This window comes from Silene latifolia, chromosome 1 (genome assembly GCF_048544455.1).
Source record: "Silene latifolia isolate original U9 population chromosome 1, ASM4854445v1, whole genome shotgun sequence".
Lineage (NCBI taxonomy): Eukaryota > Viridiplantae > Streptophyta > Magnoliopsida > Caryophyllales > Caryophyllaceae > Silene > Silene latifolia.
Window position 1 is genome coordinate 57769236 of NC_133526.1, and position 23128 is coordinate 57792363.

The window sequence follows — 23128 nt, forward strand, 5'->3', positions numbered from 1 at the left end:
TTCCATCCCAAGCTCAGCCCACTGAGTAGCGGGTTAGGCTGGACCTTCTTTGTTTAGTGTGACAAAAAAGGTCACTGGTTCAAATACCACCACCCCTCATTTATAGCTAGAGGGGAATGTTGGAACCATTTTTAGGGAGGCGTGTCGTTGCATTTACAATTTAAACCCAAAAGACATTCGTGTAAGGGGGCGTATTAGAGTATAAAATCATTCTCGGAATTCCAACTATTGGCTTAATGTTCTGGTTGAGATAGTTTATTTACACATGTAAATGCCAACGCATTATACGAACTCAAAACCTAAGGAAAATACTATGTAGTATAAGAACTTTTATAGTCATATAAACCATTTCATAATTACGAGTTAAAACCTTGACGTGCCTCCTTATTACTTTTGAAATTATGTTACATGTGCCATGGGAGACAGAAGAAGTATAGATTACGATTTAGAAAAAAAATTACAAACTGTCACGTGCGTTTCGGGCATTTTAACTAGTAAAAATAAAACAGGAAGTAAGGATAAACTACAATAAATTGCAGAGATTCCTTAATTAGAGGATAAACTATTCCATCATTATAAATTGTATATATTAAACAACCGGTTAGAAAAGATAGAGATTTATAAAGATTCGAATGCTAAAGTTTAGCATGAATTGGAAACTACGGAGTATCCCTATGTACCATTATATAAAAACTTTCCACAACTGCGTAAAACTGACTTACACAAGACTAACCGTTAAAAAGTACACAATTACACGATTATAATTCAGCAAAAAGAAAAGTTCATAAGCACGTACTATAAAACAACATTTACATAGTAATCATCCATCATCTAAAATGTCGAACAATTACCAGAAATTAAAATAACAAAAATATTATATAGAACATTTACGTAGGCATAATTGCATAAATTATCGACACATAGAGAAACGTGCTTTGTCTGAAACTTGAACCGTTCATTAGATAGTGAACTAATTTGGTTTACGACAATTGAGTCGGATTTCACCATTAGTTCCGGTAAGAGGACTAATGTTACCCATCTTGACGATGCTCTTAGCAAAGTCCTCGAAGAACTTGCATTGGTCCGATGCATATTTTTGAACAAGGTTATCAGCCTTATTTCCGTTAAATAGCTGTTGATCAGAGTGAAGCAACCCCTTGTGAACCAATAAATTTTGGTAATATTTGTTGTCGAAAATGAAGCGGGTCTGGAGGTCTAGAGGCTGAAGAAGATTGTTATTTCCACCAGTTTTGGGGCATTTTTGTTGGAGCGATTTGGCGAAATTAGTGTCTATGTTTGTGTCGTTGTAGATATGTGAGCGGAAATTTGTGCACCGTGCAAAGCCAACAGTGTGCGCACCTACAATTAGATTGCAACCAGCATCAGTCACATCTTTATAAATACGTACGACGAGTTATAATACGAAAATGATAGTATGATATAGCAGCATATTCATATGTATTATTACGTCTGAGTACCACACGATAACATAAACTCATGGTTTTCCAAATTAAATAAAGATTGGGATGAAGGTGTACCCGAAAGGACAACCATGTCTTTGAACGATAAATGCTGGGCAGCAAAGTTAGAGGTGAGATTGGTAAGATTAAAGGAGGGGGCAGGGATGGTCTTGTTGGCTCCGGCTCGGTTCGCTATGAGTGAGTCTCTTCTTCCCAGTCTTACTTCCCACGTTGGTCCTCCATACTGCATTTTTGCAAAATATTTCAATTATTATTTCACTCACGTGTATACGAGTTTTTTAAACAATAATCTATCTACGAGTTGTTAATACTACTTTTTTTGTGGCAATTTGTAATTCTGATGCAATTGCATTTTCACCCGGCCCACATATATGTATATATATTTAAATTGTTACTCAAACTTACATGAACAACAGCATCACGAGCTATAATAGCAAGGATATCGGCACATGAGACAATCCCGGGGCAGGCTTTTTCTAACTTGGCCTTGATACTGTCCACCACTTCAAACCCTCGTGCTGAATTGTTATTAGGAGCAGCTTGTTTCTCACTTTGGATAGTCGCACTGTTATCCAACAATATTGATCCATCACAACCCTGTTTACCATTTACCAAAAATGCACCAATTTAGATTTTAACCATGAAAATTAATCGATTTGACTATAACTTTATGTTAAACAGCCTTAGGCAAGTTTAGTAACTTACGTCCACAAAACAATCATGGAAATGAACTCGAAGTAAGGAAGCTCCAACACGAGCCTCGTTTTTGATAGCTTCATCAAGTCCTTTTTTGACAATACTTAGAGCTTGTGGACAAGTTTTTGAGTAAAAATTAGGAGAAAGATTATTGGCATAGACATTTACAAACAGGCCAACGAAATTAAGCAGTAATAGAAAATAAAGCTTTGCACAAGCCATGATAATGCATGTACGTACTATATTTAATTACAATTATTTTTGTTGTTGCCGACAAATTTGTCAAGGTATTTGCTGCATGCTTTTATAAGCATCAAAACATGAACAAGTCGCCCTGAATAGTACGGAGTACTCCGTATTTGATAGATTAGTATGTATAGCCAAAACCAATAATTTGAGCACGCGTAAGTTGTATAAAAGTGTGTATGAAGTACACAGTCTTATTTTCATGAATACAACAACAAAGCTATGATTTGGAGTGCACATGTGATCCAAAATAATATCCCAATTGCAACACTATTTCCTAATCAATTCGACGGCCATTCTAGTAAAATATTTGTCAAAACAATTTGATTCGTTTGGCTTTTTTTACTGGGTATGATTTTTTTCTTACAATTACTTTTACTAGCAAGGTGAGAGTTTTCAAATACAAATTTTTTTATTTATATATAAGCTGAGATTTTTTTTTTCTTATAATGAAATAGATGTCTTTACACTCTTCAACATACGATTTTCTTACCCTCATTTCTTCATCTCTTTCCATAGAACTTTTTTTCTTGTATTTCTTTTTCCAGAAATTTTCTTCATTCTAACTTCTTGATTTTTACCCCATTTAAAATACGATTTGATTCGCTCTCCATTTTAGCTTAGGAGAGCTAGATTTAGTCATTTATCTAAATAACGGTCTAAATCAGGAAACTAAGATGTTTCCCAGAACATTCTATGAATTTTATTATAAGGTTAACTCTTGTGTTTAGATTATTTGTTTTGCTTGGTTACTTCCTACCTTAGATTTCTTATTTTTCTGAAATTTTATATAAGTATTCCACACTTACTATTATGTATGTTTGCTGGATCTAGATCAATTTTTTCTCATACTTTTACGGATCAGTTTTCGTTTTTCTTCTTCTAGTGAGCTTTTAAAGATTCGACTTTCGTTCGGGAGTCTTCATTCTTTTTGCCTTTTGTTAGGGTGCAAACTCATGTCGTACATCAGTAGTGTAAAGATGAAAGATCATCTTTATAAATGTCTACAAAATATAATAGTACGAAGCCTTTTGGGAAGGAGTCCAAGAGTAAATCTGTGAGGACTTGGCCTAAAAAGGACAATATCGTACTATTATGGACACCGGACAACCGGTGCAGCAGAGGTCCAACACGAGGTATTCATAGTTCCGCACGACACACACTTTTGTTATCTTGATTTTACTATAATAATTTAAAAGTCTTTGTCTTTCTTTTAGCGCTCTCATCCACAAAGATATTATAGATTGATTTCGATTAACCTAGTTTCTTTAACTTATATAAAAAAAATATAAAATCCAAAATATAGGAGTTATACATCACTGAGTCTACTACCATGTTCTCTGTACTGTTTCCCATCTATCCTAACCAAGTCTTGGTGACAAACCACATCAAGTGTCGCACTTAAACAGTGCACATCAGCACATATGTATGTCGTTTTCGAGTTAGGTTATAAGTAATGTGTCATTCAATCTCGAGGATTAGTTTTGTCGATCACCGTAGTTGGTGCATAGGGCAAATATAAATATAAAATATCTACCCCGTATTAGAGCATACTCGGTACTAATTATGTAAATATAATATATCTATAAAACCGCTTTATACAAGTGTTATTGTAAAATTATGTGTTAGTTTACCAATATAAGCTTGTTAAAATAAGTTTCAACAACCATCCTTTCTCCATGTTAATTATGGACATTAAAGTTTTTTTATTTGATTTTACAATATTTTATTATGAAACCAGTTTAATTGGAGACTTACCCATAGTACGAGGCACAAATTCTCATTTATGACGGACAATATCCATCACAAGTTTATTACGGGTTTTAACGCACATGGGTAGATAAAAGACAAGTTATTTGTGATTTTTGTTTTATTTATTCATATGAGTGATATTTAATTCGTTACAAACTTGTGACGGAAATACCCGTAACAAGGGAGACTTACTAAGTACAAAGTCAATTAATACCTTGTGTGATACCTACTTATAACACTAATAAATAAGTTTCATGACAGTATGTACTGTAATCGTTTTATCAGTCACAGGATTCGCAACCAAACTGGGGACAAAGTTGTTTCCACTCACATGCTGAAAAAAGAGGGATCAAATCTAATCTAATCCCGTCATTTTCTGTCTTTTGCTCACCTATTATTGACTAATTATTAAAAATCCATTTTAATGAAAATGAAAAAGAGAAAATCACGAGACCCTTGCATGCATACACGCACACAGTGACATACTTTGAGGTAACCTAATCACTATAGGGTACCAAATCTCGCAAAATCATGTTTGTTTTGGCCTAGTCGTAGAAAATGTCATCTATATTTTATACTTAGTATGTCGGTAAAGTATTTATCGTCTCAGAAAATTCAGAAAATTGGCTTTGTATGGGTCCTTCCATGTTTTACATCTCATTTAATTACCCTCCTCCTCTCTAATAAATTCTTACTCCTATTCTGATTATTCAATTGTCAATTCTTAATTACTCAAATTCAATAATTAGTGATAATAATTGTAAACCAGTTATCACTCTCCAACCCACTTTAAATAATCTTATTGACTTTAATTTCAACAAGTCACCTGTTACATAAAAAAACAAATTAAAAGAAAAATAGTTTCATGTTCAAATAAAATAATGTTTAAAAAAGAAGTACGGAGTATAGTAAATAAATATAAATTCCTTAAAAAATAATATCTTAATAAATCTAAAAATATTTTGTGTACAAAATTAAATCACCATAATAATTATAATTATACTACTGAATCTTTTAAAAACTGTAGATTTGAAGGTTTTCGAAAAAAATATTGATAAATCTTTTAAAATGAAAAAAATACGAGTAACACTTAATGTAGAAGTGAAGATTTTCGGGGAAAAAAAGCAAAAAAAAAAAAAAAAATTTATGAATAATCCTTTAAAAAAACACCTTAATGAATATACTAAAATATACTAACAAATAAGAAATAGTCGAATAAGGAGCATATTAGATCTGAAAAAATCTTGGAAAAAACATATTGACAAAATTTTAAAAATCGAAAAAAAATATGCACTTTGAAATGGACCAAGCGAATAAAAGAACCCAGATAGTATAATTTTTGGATCATACTTACATGAATTTCTCCTAATTATACTCTTAAATTAACTCCAATATTGACATTAAATTTATTAAATTGGGATCTAAAAGGCATTAAAGATTAAAGAATATGTATATTGATGTAAATTGTCGATGAGGCGGAAAATTAGAGGAAGATTTATTTTTGTTTTTTCTGTTAGGGTGGAGACCCGACAGAGGTCGGAATAAGAAGTGAAAAGTGTGAGGGTGATACTTGAGAATGGGTAGGATCACAAAAAGGAGAAAGATACTGATGAACAAAGATTGGTTTAAAGGAGCTTAAAAATATAAGAGGTGACTGATGAGGAGTGTGACGGAACTTTAAGATAAGGTTAGAGAGCCACATGAAATGGGACGAGGGAGTAAAATGAGTGAGGAGGTGGCTGGGTAGGGTTAATTATTTTAAACATATTTATGTATAATTTGTTTAGCTTTTAAGGCTATGTTTGGCAAGACATTTCAGGTACCTGATTTGACCAAGCAACCTGATTTGACTAATATTTCAGGTAGTTGTTTTACCTAGTGCTGTTTGGTAAAGTCATTTCAGGTACCTGAAATGACTTTTTCGTACTGAAATGAAAAGCTACTCCAGTAGCTTTTTAAAGTTTCAGTAAATAAATGTTCTACTTTACATATTTACCCTTTATTTAAATTAATTTATTATAATTATTAATGTCCTTTTATGTCATTTTACAAAAAATCAGTTACCTTTTCAGTTAGTTTTACCAAACACTTTACAATTAATTAGCTACCTTATCAGTTTCCAATTTTCAGCTAGCTTTTCAGGTAACTTTTTAATTTCAATCACCTTATCAGGTTTGAGGTACCTTTTCAGGCTTCAGGTACCTTTTTAGTCAGTTTTGGTAGGTTTATCCGTTTATATCTCAAAATCAGAATTTATAAGTAGGTAATACGGACTTACGGAGTACGTAGTACGTAGTAGTGAATAATATGGCGTACGATAGTAGTGAATAATATGGGATATGGTAGTTTTTGTGAAGCGGTTTTGCCCCATAAGACGGTTTTATTGTCTAAAAATACAAATTATTTGTTAGCATTAAATAAAAAGTTTTCTAATAAAAATAGACCATTTACAGTATGATATCATACTATTCTATAATTTGTGTAAGGGGCATATTTTTCATTTTGTGAAAAGTTATTTACCTGATATGGAAATAGATAACGAATGAATAATATACTTAAAATAAAAACAGATAACAAATGATCCGGCCGGAGAGAATAATAGTTTTGGACTCATATTTTAGTCGTATGTGCATTTAAAGAACTGAGAATGCCGGCCCAATTACAATTTAGGCACATTAGGATTGTTAGTCTAAATATTGTAAAAGTATAATTTATACATGTACATTTATTTTAACATGTCGAGATAATATATAGTTATTTTCACTCCCGTCGGCCTTGCATATAAGATTTTTCTTTGTTGTTTATATCAGTTCAAATGTATTAAAATCATGTTATATTCACTAGATACTTTTAATCAATTTAATTGATCATGAATTTAAAATCATTTTATAAACATATACTTATATTTTGCTTTTATCTTTACCGCTGGCAAACAAAAACTTATATTTTGCTTAAATATATTCTCGATCATTGCGGTTTGTTTTGCGATGTCAATAAACAAAGTCAAGGATAATCATACTCATTTAAGTGCTCTTATATACAATGATAAATTGATAACGCATGTTATTAATTACGACCCGTGCATTTTCTGCACGGGTTTAAAACTAGTGTTAACTTATTTCTAAGTTATTGTTTAAAGTTGCATTTGTGCTTTTATAAACTTGGTATGTTTTGTATCATATATCGTTTAGGTATTAAAATTCGGAATCAAAAGAAAGCATAAACACGATGATCAAAGTCAAAGGAAGACTTAATAAACCGTCATGAAGTCCAAGAACAAAGATTAGGACTTTATTTACAAAGAGCGATTTTAGAACTATTTGTTGGATTTATGATCCAAAAATTGTAGTCAAAGTTAGTTTGTTACATTTAGGTTACTGAGTATTATTATGCTCCTATTATTTAGCTAATATTTCTCATGTTGTTTACTAATAGTGGAGGTAGCTGGTAATTTGGCACTACCTACGTGGGATTGTTCCCATGTTTTCCTTGATCATAGCATTGGTTGTTTAGGTTGTTTAGGCTGTAAGCTCTATTTAAGAGCCTCGTTTACTTTGATATTAATTAAGTTCGTTTATTAGAAAAACGTCTCCATGTATATTTTACTCTTCTCTCATTTTTTTAGTCCATCACTATTCACAAAGTCTAAACGGTGGTAAGGTGATTTAAGAAACCTATGTCCGTCTAGTTCACCTCTTTTTATCTTTAACTAATCTAAAGCACCAACAAGGGTGTAAGAATTCCGTACAAGAAAATGGTTGATTGAGTATTTTTAGAAAGACTCGTGTAGTCGTGTTCAAGTGGAAGCATGGAAGTGGTCTCGTCGATATTGATTTTTTTATGAGATCGTATGAGGGTCAGTGTGACCAAGAGGTCACGGGTTCAAATTCTTGTAGCTTCCAATATCTCACGAAGTGAAATTTAAGCTCATGGTATGGAGAGTATGTGCACTAGGCACTCTTCAAGCTCAATGGTCATTCAAATGAGGGGGCGTAATATGATATAAATATATTAGTTGGAACTCAACCATCATCTTAAAGTTTTGGTTGAAATATAATAAGCCCCACGCTCCATATAGTCATTTGCCCCTACAATCAAGGGATTCTTGATTGATCCTTACCCCATATATAATATAGCTGTTAGCTTTTTATTATTGCCGTAAATACGAAGATTCTCGTCATGTATATATAGCATAGCATATACAATGTACAAAACACAATTTCTTGAATACAATAATATATGATTCAGTTTGCCATATATTGTTTCTAATATGGTATCAGTTTTCAGGTCAATATTCTTATAATCTTCGCATCTTATTGTCTTCCTCTGTTTCACATAGAAAAAAAAAAGAGAAACAGCGGCACATTCATCATGACAAATTCACTCGAAAAACCTAATGATTCGAAATCATATCCTTCTTATAACTTTGTTCATGTCGAAAATCCCGGAAGCAACATTACACAAGTTGCTTTCAATGGTAATAACTACGACGAATGGTCTCAATCCTTTACACTTGCTCTTCTCGCTAAAGGAAAACTGGGTTACATCGAGGGAACCATGCCTAAGCCGGCTACTTCGGCATAAAATTTCGAAACATGGCGATCTATCCATGCCTTGGTAACCTCCTGGATCTATAATATATTCCATGGAGTCCGAGATTCGGAAACAAATTTCTTTGCGACCCGAAGCGAAACAGGTATGGGTCGACATCAAACAACGATTTTGTCAAAAAAATGATGGCACGGATATATCACTTGCAGGCCAAGTTGATTGCCTATCGTCAGGGCCCCACCGAGTCTCTCATGGCGTATTATGGTCGGATCACGCGTCTTTGGGATGAAATTCTGGAACACGACCCTCTACCATCATGTTCGTGTACTGCTTGCCCCTGCGATTGAGTCACTATACTGAACGCTCGTGAGAAAAGAAACGTGTTCGTGATTTTCTAATCGACCTCGACGATCGTTTCGACAGCGCCCGTTCTCAAATCCTCGGTACTAATCCCCTTCCTAATTTAAATTTTGCTTACAATCGTCTTTTATAAGAAGAAGGAGTCCGTACTTTATCTCATGCCAAAACCGAACCCAACCCCGCACCCATGGCCTTTGCCGCTCGTACTAACCACGGGAACCATGCTCAAGGGGCGACTCGTACTGACCACAACACTCCTACCTTTCCTAACTCATTTGCCCCCAACAATCCCCTGCCACGTAATAGACCCCGTTGTATTACGTGTAACCGTGTTGGCCATACATATAAGACTTGCTATAGTGTCACTGGTAATTTTTCGGATTGGTGGGGGGATAGACCGCGTCACCGCATATATGTCGATACTTGTGATATAAACAATCCCGTTGTCATCTCGGATGAGCGTGGAAAGGGCAACCCTAAGGGCAAAAAGCCTATGTATGGCTCCACTCCTCTTGCTCACATGGTTGGAGGGCAGCCCTCGTCTTCCTCGGGACCTCCTGCTCATGATGGTTTTGATATCAATGCTTTTACACCCACCGAGATGGCTGAACTGAAGCGCTTGTGGGAATCACACAAGTCTACTTCTACTGATCAATTCAATGGTAATATCCCTCTTTCTTCTTGGATTATTGATACCGGAGCATCCTATCATATGTCGGGATGTCTCTCGCACTTTACTAATCTGCGTGATATTACTCCTCTCTCCGTGGGACTGCCAAACGGAGATCTCACGCAAGCCACGAAATGTGGTGATATAGTTTTATCTTCTCGCCTTATTTTGAAAAATGTTTTTGTAACACCCGCGAATTTCTCATTTTGACATTTATTATAATTTGATTAACCATTCTATTACTTTATTTTATAGTTTTAAATTACTTAATTTAATTAATTATATTTTAAGCCTAATATTTATAAAATTATATTTTTATAAGCTTGTTTATATAAAAATATACATTTTTAGTCGGATAATTATAATAATTATAATAATAATAATAATAATAATAGTTTACGTTTTAACTTATAGTAGACTTGAGACGTATTTCCGTCTAGTATAAGACCGTCACATTTCACTTTTGAACCTAGGTAAATTGTGGACCAACTGGGAATCGACAACACATATCTACCTGTAGATACCCAGTATCTGCTGAGACTCCAACAAACACCCGATGATTATCGGACTATAACATGCTTTGGAATCGCGACGTTTGATCGACAGTTTGTGTACAACTTTACGTCGGAAAACTTAAAACGATTTTGAAAATAAAACATTTCAAAAAATTTCAAAAATACCTGAAGTGTTTAATGCACGACGACGGGGTCGCAATGACACTAACTAGAGTCAAAACCGACGCCGGACCAAAAACCGACTCAAAAATTCAAATCCCGACTCCAACAACGAGTCAAACCGAGTCAACCACCAAAAACAAAACATTTCAAACCTTCTACCTTAAGTTTTCCCAGATTTATGTTTGGTCAAGTACCAAACATATGACTACAAAACTTAGGATAGAACAAATCATGATTGCGTTTGTGTGAAAGCGACAACTCACCTCGAAGTCCCGCGACGTGGCTCGCGCCTCTTTGAGCAGCCCAGGTGGCCACGTCGCTCAAAACTCACACAACCACTCATTTCCCTATAAATACCCCTCAAATGCCCTCATTTGAGAGTTACGCGAGTGTCCGCCCCCTCTTTTTTCCCTTAAAATTCTCGACTCGACTTCTAAAGTCACAATCCGACGCGTGTTTACGACCTACCGATCGTAAATACAAGCCTTACACATTGTTTGGTACCGTCATCGTGCATTAAATCACTTGACCGACCACTTCGACCACTACACCGTCACTAATCTTAAAACACTCTTTTTACTTACCAAAACGGTTTTAAACCGAGTTTTTTCCGACCAAACGAGTTGTTACACTTACGTCGGTCACTCGCCATAACCAAACATGTAAGTATGAGGGTGTAAAAATCCTCTTTTTATCATGTTTTCATTTGTTTCATGACTATAACATGCTAAAACGTGCATAACATGAACCGAAACATGGGATAAACGAGCCAAAACTGATTTTTGGCCTGAGACAGAAGCCCCTTGGTTCGCCGGCTTGCCCGCGCCTAAATGGGGTGTTCAGGTCAGAGATCAACCGTGTTTGTTCTCGTCTTTCCCCTTTAATTCATTTTCATATTTGTAATCGGTTTTTACCATTTCAAATATTTTCAAACCATTTTTTATTTTTTTATTTCATTTGTGTTAACCATAAAACATTTTTCACCCTTGGTTCCTCATACCATGACGGTTAAATCCGTGTTTCGGTGATAATATTCGGTTAATGACATTTAAAAGGCATTTAAAACCTTTTATTTCATTTCTTTACACTTTGGGAGGTATTTTAAAGCCTTTCATCATTTCTTTACATTTTCGAAACAAATATATTAGTCACTAACACAAAGTCATCCTTGGTTCTACATACCATGCCGGATTTTAACCCGGGTACGATGATGAGTATCGACTAATTACATTCAAATGAACTTAAAATAATTTTTAATCATTTTCAAAACTATTCATGTCAAGCTTGTCAAGTCGAACCCGACATCGAATATTATCAAAATAATGATGATTATTGGAGTCTAATTCTTCAAATCAACAAATGCGGTCTAAATGACCCTTTCAAACCAAATCGGGTTCAAATACCCATTTCTCAACACGTTTTGTAACGTTTTCAAAAGGTCAGAACACGACATACAACCGTAGGCTTACCCGCGCCTCAAGCAGGCCTTTTCTTACTCATTTTCAGAATCAGGGGAGGCCCCTTACACCGCCGGCTGGCTCGCGCCTCATGTAGCCGTCTGGTACAGGGCATGTTCCCTTTCCAGCATTAGTCTAGGACGATCCCGACTCCGATTAGCCTGGATATAGGACGGATCAGATGACTATTCCAAAATCATATTTGCAAAATGCCTTACTAAGGCAAATGGATCACGTTATGCACCCTAAACCTAATACGGTAAATGGATGTTTAATTTCCGTCTTGCATGCAAATCAATCATTAATCCAACTCGACATCTTATACTTGATACTTCGATTAAATCAACCGACTTCGAAAGCTCTCACATGTTAGGTTTAAATTATCGGATGCGCATTCATGCATTTAAACCGTTTTATCAACTTTTGCATTCAACCAACCAAGATCGATCAGCAGAGGCCGCTACCGCGGGCGGGATTGGGTGTCTGATTAAAGGGCTTCCCAATACGTACCTTCAACTCTTACTCAGAAACTTTGGATAGTGGACAACCTTATCCAGGGCGTACGAGAGTCATTCTAGACATAGGATGCTAAAGAGGGACGATTTTCTTATCTTTAGTAACTATGTCAAACGCTGCTTTGTGCTTCGATTTGACCGAGGTATAAAGTAGATTTCGAACGGGTTCTAAGCATCCCACAAATGCTTGGTGGCGACTCCGAACATCTCTAATCGTTTCGAGACCTTTACCGAGACGAAACCGACCGATCTAAAACGATCCGGTCGAAAGCATTTTTACGCCGCCGAGCATGGCTTTCAAAAGACCGCTGCCATTGTCCACAGATCGGCTGGGCATACGCAGGTGGGCCATGTCCACAGATTGGCGACTCCGCTGGGGATAACTAGGACACTTACATCTTTGTGATCCCTAGATGGTGAGACTCGAACGAGGTCTTGGTTGGAATGCATTAATTGATATTACGGTCACGGTCGGGTTCCTTGTCCGGGCCCATAACCTAACCCTTTTCGACCAGTTGGCTCGTCTCGTCGGCGTGAGTTTTCTCATCCCCGCGTTTTGAATCCCGACTGAGTCAAGCATACCATTGACGTCACACATTTCTGTTTCGTCAAAGAGCTTTAATCACTTTCGAGCACGAGGCTAGGGCACCCTCCTTACACTTTTTGTTTGGATTGGTATCCATCTCGCAAATCGGGGTTTGATTGCTTGGTGTGTAACCCACCCTCTTAAGCCAAAACCCGTGTCAGCATAATGCATAATATAATGAACTATGAGTGCTTATGTGCTACTTGATCATAAGTCCTTCCGTGTCATTTTCAAACTTTCAAAAACACCTTTTTGCGCCATTATAATGGCCGTTTCAAACCTCGGTCTTCCGCCGACCGTTGCACGCCTTTCTAGGCCGTCGTAATGACGATTTTCAAACCCGGTTTTTTATAACCATTTCAACACGCCTCTCTAGGCCGTCGTAATGACGATTTTCAAACCCGGTTTTTATAACCATTTCAACACGCCTTTCTAGGCCGTCGTAATGACGATTTTTAAACCAGGTTTTTATAACCATTTCAACACGCCTTTCTAGGCCGTCGTAATGACGATTTTCAAACCCAGTTTTTATAACCATTTCAACGCGCCTTTCTAGGCCGTCATAATGACGATTTTCAAACCCATTTTTTTACAACCATTTCAAATCACCTTTTTACGCCGTTATAATCGCTGCGTCTAGACACGGATTTTAACCCATTTCGCGCCGATAATGGCTCATTCAAAACCCGAGAAAAGCACACACCCTTTTCTCAAGACACTTTCGAGATCCCGAGGACCATACACCGTCCCCGAGACCTCTTCAAACATTTCAAACTCGATTTTCAAAACATACAATTTTGAATTTCAAAAACCGTCTTGGGAAACAATACACTGTTTTCCGAGCCGATTCAAACTCAAACCATCTTTTGCAAATAAACTTAAGACAACCCTTTCAACTGACCGACTTGCGGAGATTTCTATATTCGGAGGCCGTCCGCAAAGTGACAAATGAATCTTTTGAAAATTTCTATTTTCGAAAACTTCAGTCCACCATTCCAATCCCGCGTCGTGTCAATCGAGTCGAAGCAAACGTACTTATGGGTCTTTACTTATGAGTCGTCTCACCACGAGACCCGTCCAATGGCGTCGAGCTTCGGCATTTTATTTCTCGACGCTTTTAAAAGCGTGGTTTTTTGGGGCGTCAGAATTTGTTGACGCTTTTTTGCGTCAACCTTCTCGTCGCTTTTTTGTGTCATGAGCAGCGACGCTTTTTAGCGTCAGAGTTTCTCTTCACTTATTTGCGTCAAAAATAGAAATTTCTCGACACTTTTTTCCACCACTAGACAAATTCACTACTACTATTTCCGTCTCTACGATTGAATTAATTCATAGAGATTAATAGAGGACATCATAAAGAGTGTATAGAGACAACAATAATTTGACTTGAATATATTTCAAAACACAATTTTATAGCATAAAATTGTATTATCAAATTAAGTACATACATTTGCAATTCAAAAGAAGTATTGTAATTATTTCATCCGAACAATAGAAATTGGAAAAAAAAATATTGCTATTAGTGTGTTTTCACGCAAAAATAATAAAATGTCCCCAAAAGATCAAATCCTTGCCAAAAGGTGCGACTAATCTCCTCCCAAAAGTGAATCCGAGATTTGCTTGCTTCTCATCTGGATGCACCGCCACCAAAATTATTTGTGGTCTCCGATATCTATATGCAAGGAAACTAAATATCATCAAGAAGTCAAGTAGGAAGTTGAGCTACTAATAACTAAAAGATCAAATCACAACATTGCTTAAGAAACCATAAAAGGAGCTATGACTTATACTCCCTACCCTATAGATAAAATACATCAATGGCACTGTTTAGTCTAGAGAAGACATCCGCTTGCGCAATAATTTTAGTAATACCTACAGAAAACTCATTAGTGACAGTCAGTGAGAGTCGGGACTTCAACATCAAAACACGAATTGTGAAACTCACTTCTAGACTCGTGGCAGCATAATTTGGGAGCCTTTCCATCAAACTGGAGAGACTTGATAACAACTGTTGGCTGAAAAACACATTTAGTAAGTACTTCCTCCATTCTAACCAATTTTTCAATTTTTTCAAAATTCTCGTATTTTGAGAAATGTAAACACTTGGTTGGAACTTGGAATAGATCGAGAAGTAATCATCAACGCACATAGACATGTTACTTTAAGAGGAGTCTCCATGAGCAAACTGAGTGGGCATAAGAAGAACAAGGAATAACAACCCTCACATTTAGGAATTCAGAAGACAACAATACATATAAGAGCTACCTGAAGCTATGGAGAAGCACCCAACAATATATCAAGAGTTTGTAAGTGATATTCATCCGGAAATACTTGAATCGATCATACAATCCATCGGATAATATTGTGCCAGGTCTTCCTTGCAATTGACCACCTGGTGACAGTGATTAGTATGAAATTACATCACGAACTATAATGAGCGCCTCATAAGCTCTGGAGCAGGACAAAAATTTATCCAACCTGTGCTAGGAAGAACAATATCTTTATACAAGATCCTGTTCTTTTTTCCATCTATCCTTCTCATGAGCAGGTCCCTACAGATCAGAAAGCCCGATGGCAAGCTCAACTCAGGATCAGCAAATAGTACAAATCATTCAAGCTTACTATAACCTGCATGAAGTCATGCTCTATAACTTACAATTTACCTTCATGGCATGCAAGGACTGAAATCTACATAGAAAAGACAGACACCCTTACATATAGCATACTATTCCTTGTCCTCAAAGAGAACTTATGGGCGGGCTTAACAGAAATCTTAAGTTATATTGGGATGCAAAGAGAGGCTCTTTGTTTATGCATAATGATTATTTAAGTGGTACTAAAAGTTCCATCAAATTGTAAAAGAAGACATATGATGCAAGAGGGTCTGCCCATGAAGTCACCAAGAGGAAACAAAATCATTATCCCCAATGAGAACAGAGTCAAATTTCTAGACAGTAATAAGTCGCATAAAAGGTCAAAAAGAATAAAAAAACTACCTAGCCAGCAACAGCTCATGTTTTTCGAGTCAAACAAACAATAAGTGTAAGATACCTGCGTAATTAAGCAAATGATGAACACACCTGCTTTACATCATATACATTTTCAGATTATTAATAAATACATAAACCTAAGGAAGTTTATACCATGCTTACCTTGAAGGATAACATAATGGAATATTGAATAAGCATTTAGACTTATAAAGGTTGAAAACACCTGATATTTGCCAATGCCAAATCTTGGGTTGACTCAATTTTTCTACAATCTCCGATTTAAAAAAATGCTTACCTTGAAGGATAACATAATGGAATATTGAGTAAGCATTTAGACTAAAGGTTGACAATACACCTGATATTTGCCAATGCCAAATCTTGGGTTGACTCAATTTTCCTACAATCTCCGATTAAAAAAAAATTGTATAAAAGCAACCTCATCACCAAAAAATACTAATAATATCAGTTACAATGTACAGAAATGGGGTCAAGAGACTAATCACCCAGTGATAAATTATCAAGGGACATGGTTAGATTGATTAAATATAACAATCGTGGGTACATATGAATATATCAATTACGCACTAAAAAAAAGAAAAAGAAAAAATACTCCCTCCGTCTTAATATAAGATATTTATTCAATCAGATCATGACATGATCATCAAATATTAAAGAGCGGATAGAAAGAGTGAAGTACCTGAAATTGGAAACTTAGTAGACATATTTTGATAGCCAACGTTGCTCTAGAATGTATCATCTGCAGAGCAAAAGAGAAATGCTTAGAAACTTGCTAGCATCAAATGACCTTAACTTGGCCAATGCAAAAAGCGGCACTCAATAGTATAAAAAAAACTGAATAACAATGTGATAACAACAAAGTGCTGCCTCTGTTCCAATCATTTGTTTAACTTTTTATATTCATTGTGAGTGGTATTTAATTAAGGATAAACAAATGAATGGGTCGGAGTGAGTACAAAATAACAGTATCTTAGAGCTTCTAAGGCCAAAACTAACAGCGTAGAAAGAGCAATTGCTTAAATGGTTTGTTTCAATCACAAGAAAGCCTTTGAAGCCATAATTACTTTTGTACACTTATTGTTGCCTTTTTTCAAGCATGAAGTGGTAGTAGAAAAGAGCTGGCGACGAATGCGAAATATATTTAAGGCTCGCCAACAGCTTGTTCAAATCTTGGTCTAACATTAGTGCAAAGCATATGAATATAACCAAGTATTGTGCCCTTTATTCTATGAAACATTATTCTTCCATTTACTCTTACCATCATTAAGAAGGGTCAGTGGCACTTACTGACATGGCCAAAATTGAAGATTGAACCAATAAGCTACACAACAATTGCCGCTTTTGAGTAAGCAGTTTGCCCCTGGATGCCATCCTTGATATTATGATTGTCATTGCAGCACCCGCTTCTGCCAGTACGGATATGGAGGACAGCATAACAAGGGTCAGAAGCCACCCTTTGATGAATGCAATAATAAAACGTAAAGAACATCGGATTCGACAAGGAACAAATGATATTACCTTCTCCCACATTGCATCTTGAATGAGTACAGTGTCAGACATTATTTTTCCGATACATGTTCCTTATTTTAGCCGCCTGCCTGTCTCATGTGACCATCCAACAAGCAACCACTGCCAAAAAATGCTTCTATTAATCAACCGACTAAGACTGTATGTGTAAAAGGCAACATTGCATCTTGTCATACAATGGTTTTCAGATACAGGTTTCTTATCATATGGCTGAAAATGCTTACGCAGAAAAGCAGCGATGGCTACTCCGATGGTCAAGTAGACAAATTTGAGGGGAACCTGTGAGATATTGAGAGTGTAGAAGACATCAGGTGAGCAAGTAAACGAATAATCTACCAACATATCGAACCCAAAATTGAAGATTTTAGTTATTCAATACACAATTCTCGTATTCCCATATTGATAATATTTTCCACTTTACTAGTTCATCTTTGTATTTGACTTCTTTTTTTATAACAAGTTATAAAACTCCTATTGGAAAACAAAACCCACAAATTCATCTTGGAATGAAGAGAGATATGTAGATCAAATTAGCAATAGTTGCATCAACCTAGCAGTAAAAGCGAAGTTAGTAACTTTAAGCTCTTGCATTTATACACTCATATTAAAGTCGGTAACTTTAAGCACATGAATTATACAATCAAACAACGAAGTTGAGAATAATAGAATGAAATGCTGATATATCAAAAACTAAGAATAAATGGGTGATTCAAAGCTCAAAACAGTGACCATATATAACTTATGATTAAGAAGATTACAAGAGAATCTGTAAAAGGATGAGTCAAGCTCGAAGAACCCATAAAATATTTTTGAAGGGGTTTGACAGTTGGCTGCCAATTGTGTGTGACAAAATTACTGCTACTTTTGCCACACTCCCAGCTAGAAAATCTAAGGCAAATGGAAAGCAGAACACCGCCTCTACCACCCCAACACAACACACATTATCAGTCAAGCAAAGTGACAGGCCAAAGTCTCTGATAAATAATCAAAAAATATCTCTGGCCAGCATGTTTTCAAATGATCCAAAATGGATTCGCTTATCGAAAAGTTAGACAAGCAATAACATAAAGGCAATCGCACTAACAAAATGCTCATCTGATCCATTATAGAGAATTTTACACTAAACGACGATTGGGATAGTCAAACACCTTAAGAAAAATGACTAATATAAAATACGGAACCCTGTATATTACTCGTATGAACTAATATCAAACAATAATCGAAATCAAGAAATTAAACGCCAATTGAGAGATTAGTTACGTACCTATTTGGCTGATGACGGTGATGATAAAGGAGAGGTGCGATTCACCGTGACGAGCAATTGAGAGATGAACGACAATTGAATAGTAATTGAATTGAATTAGGTTTTGAATAATTAAGCAATTAGGGTTAGGATTGAGGAGATAGAGCATGGGCGGTTTGATGTTTTGCGGGAAGCGCAAAATGAATATTTTTGAGTTTTTTTCGAGCGTAAGCGGTTTGATCAAAAGTAGCGGCTTTTTTTAATTAAAATTGAAATTATATTATTAAAAAATTGATTTGGGGTGAAAAATGGGTCGACGCTTATAAAAGCGTCGGGAAAGTAAGGGAATTGTAGTAGTGTCAAAAGTTCGGTCAACACCGTCACGTCATAAATCGAGTCAGCACCGAGGAACCACACACGGTCACCCTCGTCTTGTTGAGTCTGATCTTTGTCTCGTCCTTTGCGTTGTCTGCGTTCAGTCTTTGAACCGTGTCAGATTGAGTTGTAATGTGAGCCATTTTTCTGCCTCAGAGCCATGGCCCCGTCTTCAGCTTCGTCCAACAACAACAATGATAACAACAGAGATGTCACGACTGATCAGCTAGCCAGCCTGCTTACCGCTCTTAAGGTCACCCTGGATCGCGTCGAGACCCGTATCGACGCCCTGGAAAACAAAGAAACTGGAGAACATAATACTCCACCTCTGACTAAAACTAAGAAGAGGCTAAAGCTCTTGGAAGAACATCTCCTAGCCCGGGGTAACAATATCCATCTTGAGAACAACCGAAGGTTCGAGCCTGTTGGGGATCAATTACCCGACAACTTTACCTTGACTGACGTACCTAAGTTCAAAGGAGTGGAGGACCCGCTCAATCATATCCGTGCCTTCAAAGACTACATGGCCATTAAAGGGGTCAAACAGGAACTCTTCACCCGGATCTTTCCGTCCTCTTTGGAACCAATCCCTCGTCAATGGTACTACCCCCTTAACCCGAAGAACCTTACTACCTGGGATGAGATCGCGGTCGAATTTGCTAAACAATATGCTGACAATGTTGAAATCCAAGCTATTACCTGTACTCTTGAAGTTCTAACCCAGAACGACAAGGAAGGTTTCACCGAGTTCTTAACCCGTTGGAGGAGGGTGAGTACTCAATTGGTCAGTAAACCGAGTGAATCAACTTTGGTAGAAAAGTTCGTCAACAATCTCTGCCCAGTGTATGCCAATTTACTAAGGTATCAAAATATCAAGACCTTCCAGGATCTGCAGATTCCGGGGACACGCATTGAAGATAACCTCCGGAAGGGTGTCTTGGCCAAGACTACTGGCAGAGGCTACCAAGGGTCCACCTCAACCGGATCCCGCTCTTACGGCCAAACGAACAAGATTGATGAGGTCAACCTCGTTGAACCATCTGCTAAGAGAGCTGAGCGCCCCCAGAGAGCGTTCACTAATATAGGGTCAACTTACGCAAGTGCTCTAAAGAGGCTCATACACCAGAGAAAGTTACAACCAATTGGACCCACCCCGGATCCGACCGATGCTAAAAAGTCCCGGTTCTGGAACCCCAATGCCTACTGTCAGTACCATCAAGGGAAGGGGCATGATACTGAAGCCTGCTTCAAACTCAAACACATCATCCAAGACATGATTGAGAAAGGGGATTTGCCTTTACCCCCACCGACTAAGCCAAATGATGTGACCATTATTTGAGCATATTTAGTCCCCTAATTGAGCCTATTTTGCATACTATTATAACATTCCATAGCCATTTTATCCGTCAAATGCTTTCTATTTTGCTTTCCTAGTGCATTTCGTATGTTTTGTAGGAAAGAAGATAATAAGGCGGAAATTCCCGTCTTTCTTGCATATTTGGAAGCTTATTGATGATATTAGATGAACTAGTATGAAGAGGAGACAAGAATGATGACCAAGAATGTAGGAATAAAGAGTATATAGAAGGATCATAGGGTTAAAAGTAAGAATGACAAGAGGGAAGGCATTACATGAATAAATTGCTCGAAAACCGAACCAAGGGTTTCTCCTTTGGCTCTGAAAGTATTTTAGATGGAACGGCGTCGAAAAATAAAGTGATCTAGGCTTTTGAATCACTCCAATAGGAGTCCGGATGAGAAAATGACGTCCGTTTTACAATCCGAGCTCAAACAAAGAAGCTGTTCGCCAATCCGCTCGTCCCGAGACTGAAGACGCTCGTCCCCTGAAGGAATCCGCTCGTCCACCCCTTAAATCCGCTCGTCTTACCCTGCTACAATCCGAGCGTCTTGCTCCGAATCCACCCGTCTTCCCCTGCTACAATCCGAGCGTCCCGAGACCAATCCGTTCAGATTCCCTTACAGCAACTTTCCATTTTCTACTTGTTCAATGAAGGATGCGCATATTTTTCAAAGACCGGCGAAAAGGAGACCGGAGTCTCTCTTGAGACCGGCGATTCCCTCCCAACAACTAGCATTGTTAATTTACTATTTTACCCTTGCTTAACCTAATGATGCTCTACTATATATACCCCATTTGTAATAATCAAATCATGAAGTTTTTCATTAGATTAGAATCAAGTTTCCTTAGATTAAATCAAGTTCTCTTAGATTAGATTAGGAGTAGATTAGAATAGATTACTCTTTAATCTTTCCACAAATTACACATTAATCTCTCCTTAATTATTGTTCAAGTTTATTATTCAAGTTTATTATTGAGTAATTGAAGACTATTGGGTTATTATTGGAGGATTGACAACCCTTCATCAATCAATCAAGTTTCTTCTATTATTCTTTGCTTTATTTTTTGGATCATCTCAAGTTTGGTATAATTCCTTTACCCTTTAATCTTTATTGTTCATTTCTTCATTCTCTTATCATGTTTATACTTGTTGTGATGATTGACACCATTAATGACATGTTTACCATGATAATGAGTGAGTAGTCTTTTAGATAGGATTAGTGGGTAATTAGGGGAAACCAACATTGGATTGATTCATGCTTAATCTAATATGTTCACATGATTAAATTGCTTGCTTGTTGTGATGTCAACTTTATGCACATGTTATGTTTGATGAAATGCTAAGCCTATGAATCCTTGCATTTTTACCCATCTCTTATCTACTCAACTTGACTTGTAAGATATAAACCAACTCGAGTCTTGTTAGACCATGCATAGAAGTTGAATAGGAGGAAATTAAGTCGACTTGTAGGTGTTGTATAATCTAATCGATTCGGCTCCGGGACCCAACTCTTCCTATGAACCGTAAGACATAAACCAACTCGGTTCCTCCACAACATTAATTGCTTGCAACTTTGTGAACATGTTTGTATGGTCAACTCCCATGAATCTCCTATGAACCCATGACATCCTAGCACTTTTAATCAATTGTTTACATCCTTCCTTTTATTACTTGTTTTACCTTATTGTTTGCATTAGTCTAGACACAACTACAAACCCAAACAAATTGTGACACTAGCATAAATTGAGATAGATAGACTTAGAACCCAAAGTACACCGTCCCATGGATCGACCTCGACTTACCGCTAACTAGTTGTTTGTTGAGTATTACAAATGTGTTTGATTGAGAGCCCCAACGACACTCTACATCAAAATGGCGCCGCTGCCGGGGATAGTGCTATGTGATTAAGTTCTTACTTGTTTGTCTATTTTGATTTTGCTTTCACCTTGAGGAACTTGTTCCTCAAGGATTGTTCTTACCGTTTTTGTGTAGTTTCCATGTTGTAGTTGTTTCCTTGTCTTAGCTATGATGGCTCAAGATTTGACATATGGAGTATGTGGTGGATCTTTTGAGTATGACTATGGGTATGGGGAGTTTGAGGAGCAACTCAACACAAACCTACCTTACTACTCATACAATGAACATCCTAACTACTACCCCAAATTTCCCAACCAAAACATTCACACCCAATATCCACTTCATAATGAGTTTCAATTGCCACAATACAACCACTTTCACACCTACCCACAACAAGAAGATAAACCCATTCAAAATATGATTCTCCAAATGATGGGAGATCAACAAAACTTCTTCAAACAAATGCTAGAGGAGAGCCAAAAGAGGGGCAATGTGCTTCAAGGCATTGTTGCCCAAGGTGAGGAATTGGAGATTCAAATTGCCCAATTGAAAGAATCCCAAGCAACCACTCCCCACCATTCTTGAACGTTGATCATGAATGTGAATTTGAAGTAGTAACTTTTGACATGAAAAATGAAGAATGGGAAGAGCCAATCTCCGTGAGCTCTTGTGAGTATGAAAGTGTTGTGTTCAATGAGGAAGACATGAGGTTGAGTAAGCCAAATACTCTTAGCCTTTGTGAGTATGAGGGTGTGTCCTTTGAAGTGAA

General features: G+C 36.8%; 1 protein-coding gene and 1 long non-coding RNA gene across 10 annotated transcripts; both read right to left on the reverse strand.

Moving 5' to 3' along the window:
• Window positions 1-764: 764 nt before the first annotated feature.
• On the reverse strand, window positions 765-2592 carry LOC141605879 (peroxidase P7-like). The gene is made up of 4 exons (XM_074424800.1): window positions 2187-2592; window positions 1887-2078; window positions 1539-1704; window positions 765-1359 (listed from the first exon to the last, which is right to left on the reverse strand). The coding sequence occupies exons 1-4, from the start codon at window positions 2397-2399 to the stop codon at window positions 971-973; spliced, it is 960 nt and encodes a 319-aa protein (XP_074280901.1). The 5' UTR covers window positions 2400-2592; the 3' UTR covers window positions 765-970.
• An 11776-nt stretch (window positions 2593-14368) lies between these two features.
• On the reverse strand, window positions 14369-18981 carry LOC141605888 (uncharacterized). Of its 9 annotated transcripts, XR_012526533.1 has the most exons (11): window positions 18788-18981; window positions 17748-17802; window positions 17515-17625; window positions 17284-17402; window positions 16676-16735; window positions 15985-16375; window positions 15467-15540; window positions 15254-15380; window positions 14934-15003; window positions 14786-14860; window positions 14369-14660 (listed from the first exon to the last, which is right to left on the reverse strand). It is a non-coding gene; the product is annotated as an uncharacterized LOC141605888 (long non-coding RNA). The 9 variants fall into 9 exon arrangements; XR_012526519.1 differs by having other exon boundaries at window positions 15467-16375; XR_012526521.1 differs by lacking the exons at window positions 14786-14860; window positions 14934-15003 and having other exon boundaries at window positions 15467-15616.
• Window positions 18982-23128: the final 4147 nt, after the last annotated feature.

Bases quoted from the DNA above. Each gene is read 5' to 3' on its own strand.
- LOC141605879 (XM_074424800.1), bottom strand. From the start codon at position 2,399: ATGGCTTGTGCAAAGCTTTATTTTCTATTACTGCTTAATTTCGTTGGC. The intron at 2,079-2,186 runs GTAAGTTACTAA...AATGGTAAACAG, and splicing joins TCCATGATTGTTTTGTGGAC to GGTTGTGATGGATCAATATT. The intron at 1,705-1,886 runs GTAAGTTTGAGT...GCAAAAATGCAG, and splicing joins CTCGTGATGCTGTTGTTCAT to TATGGAGGACCAACGTGGGA.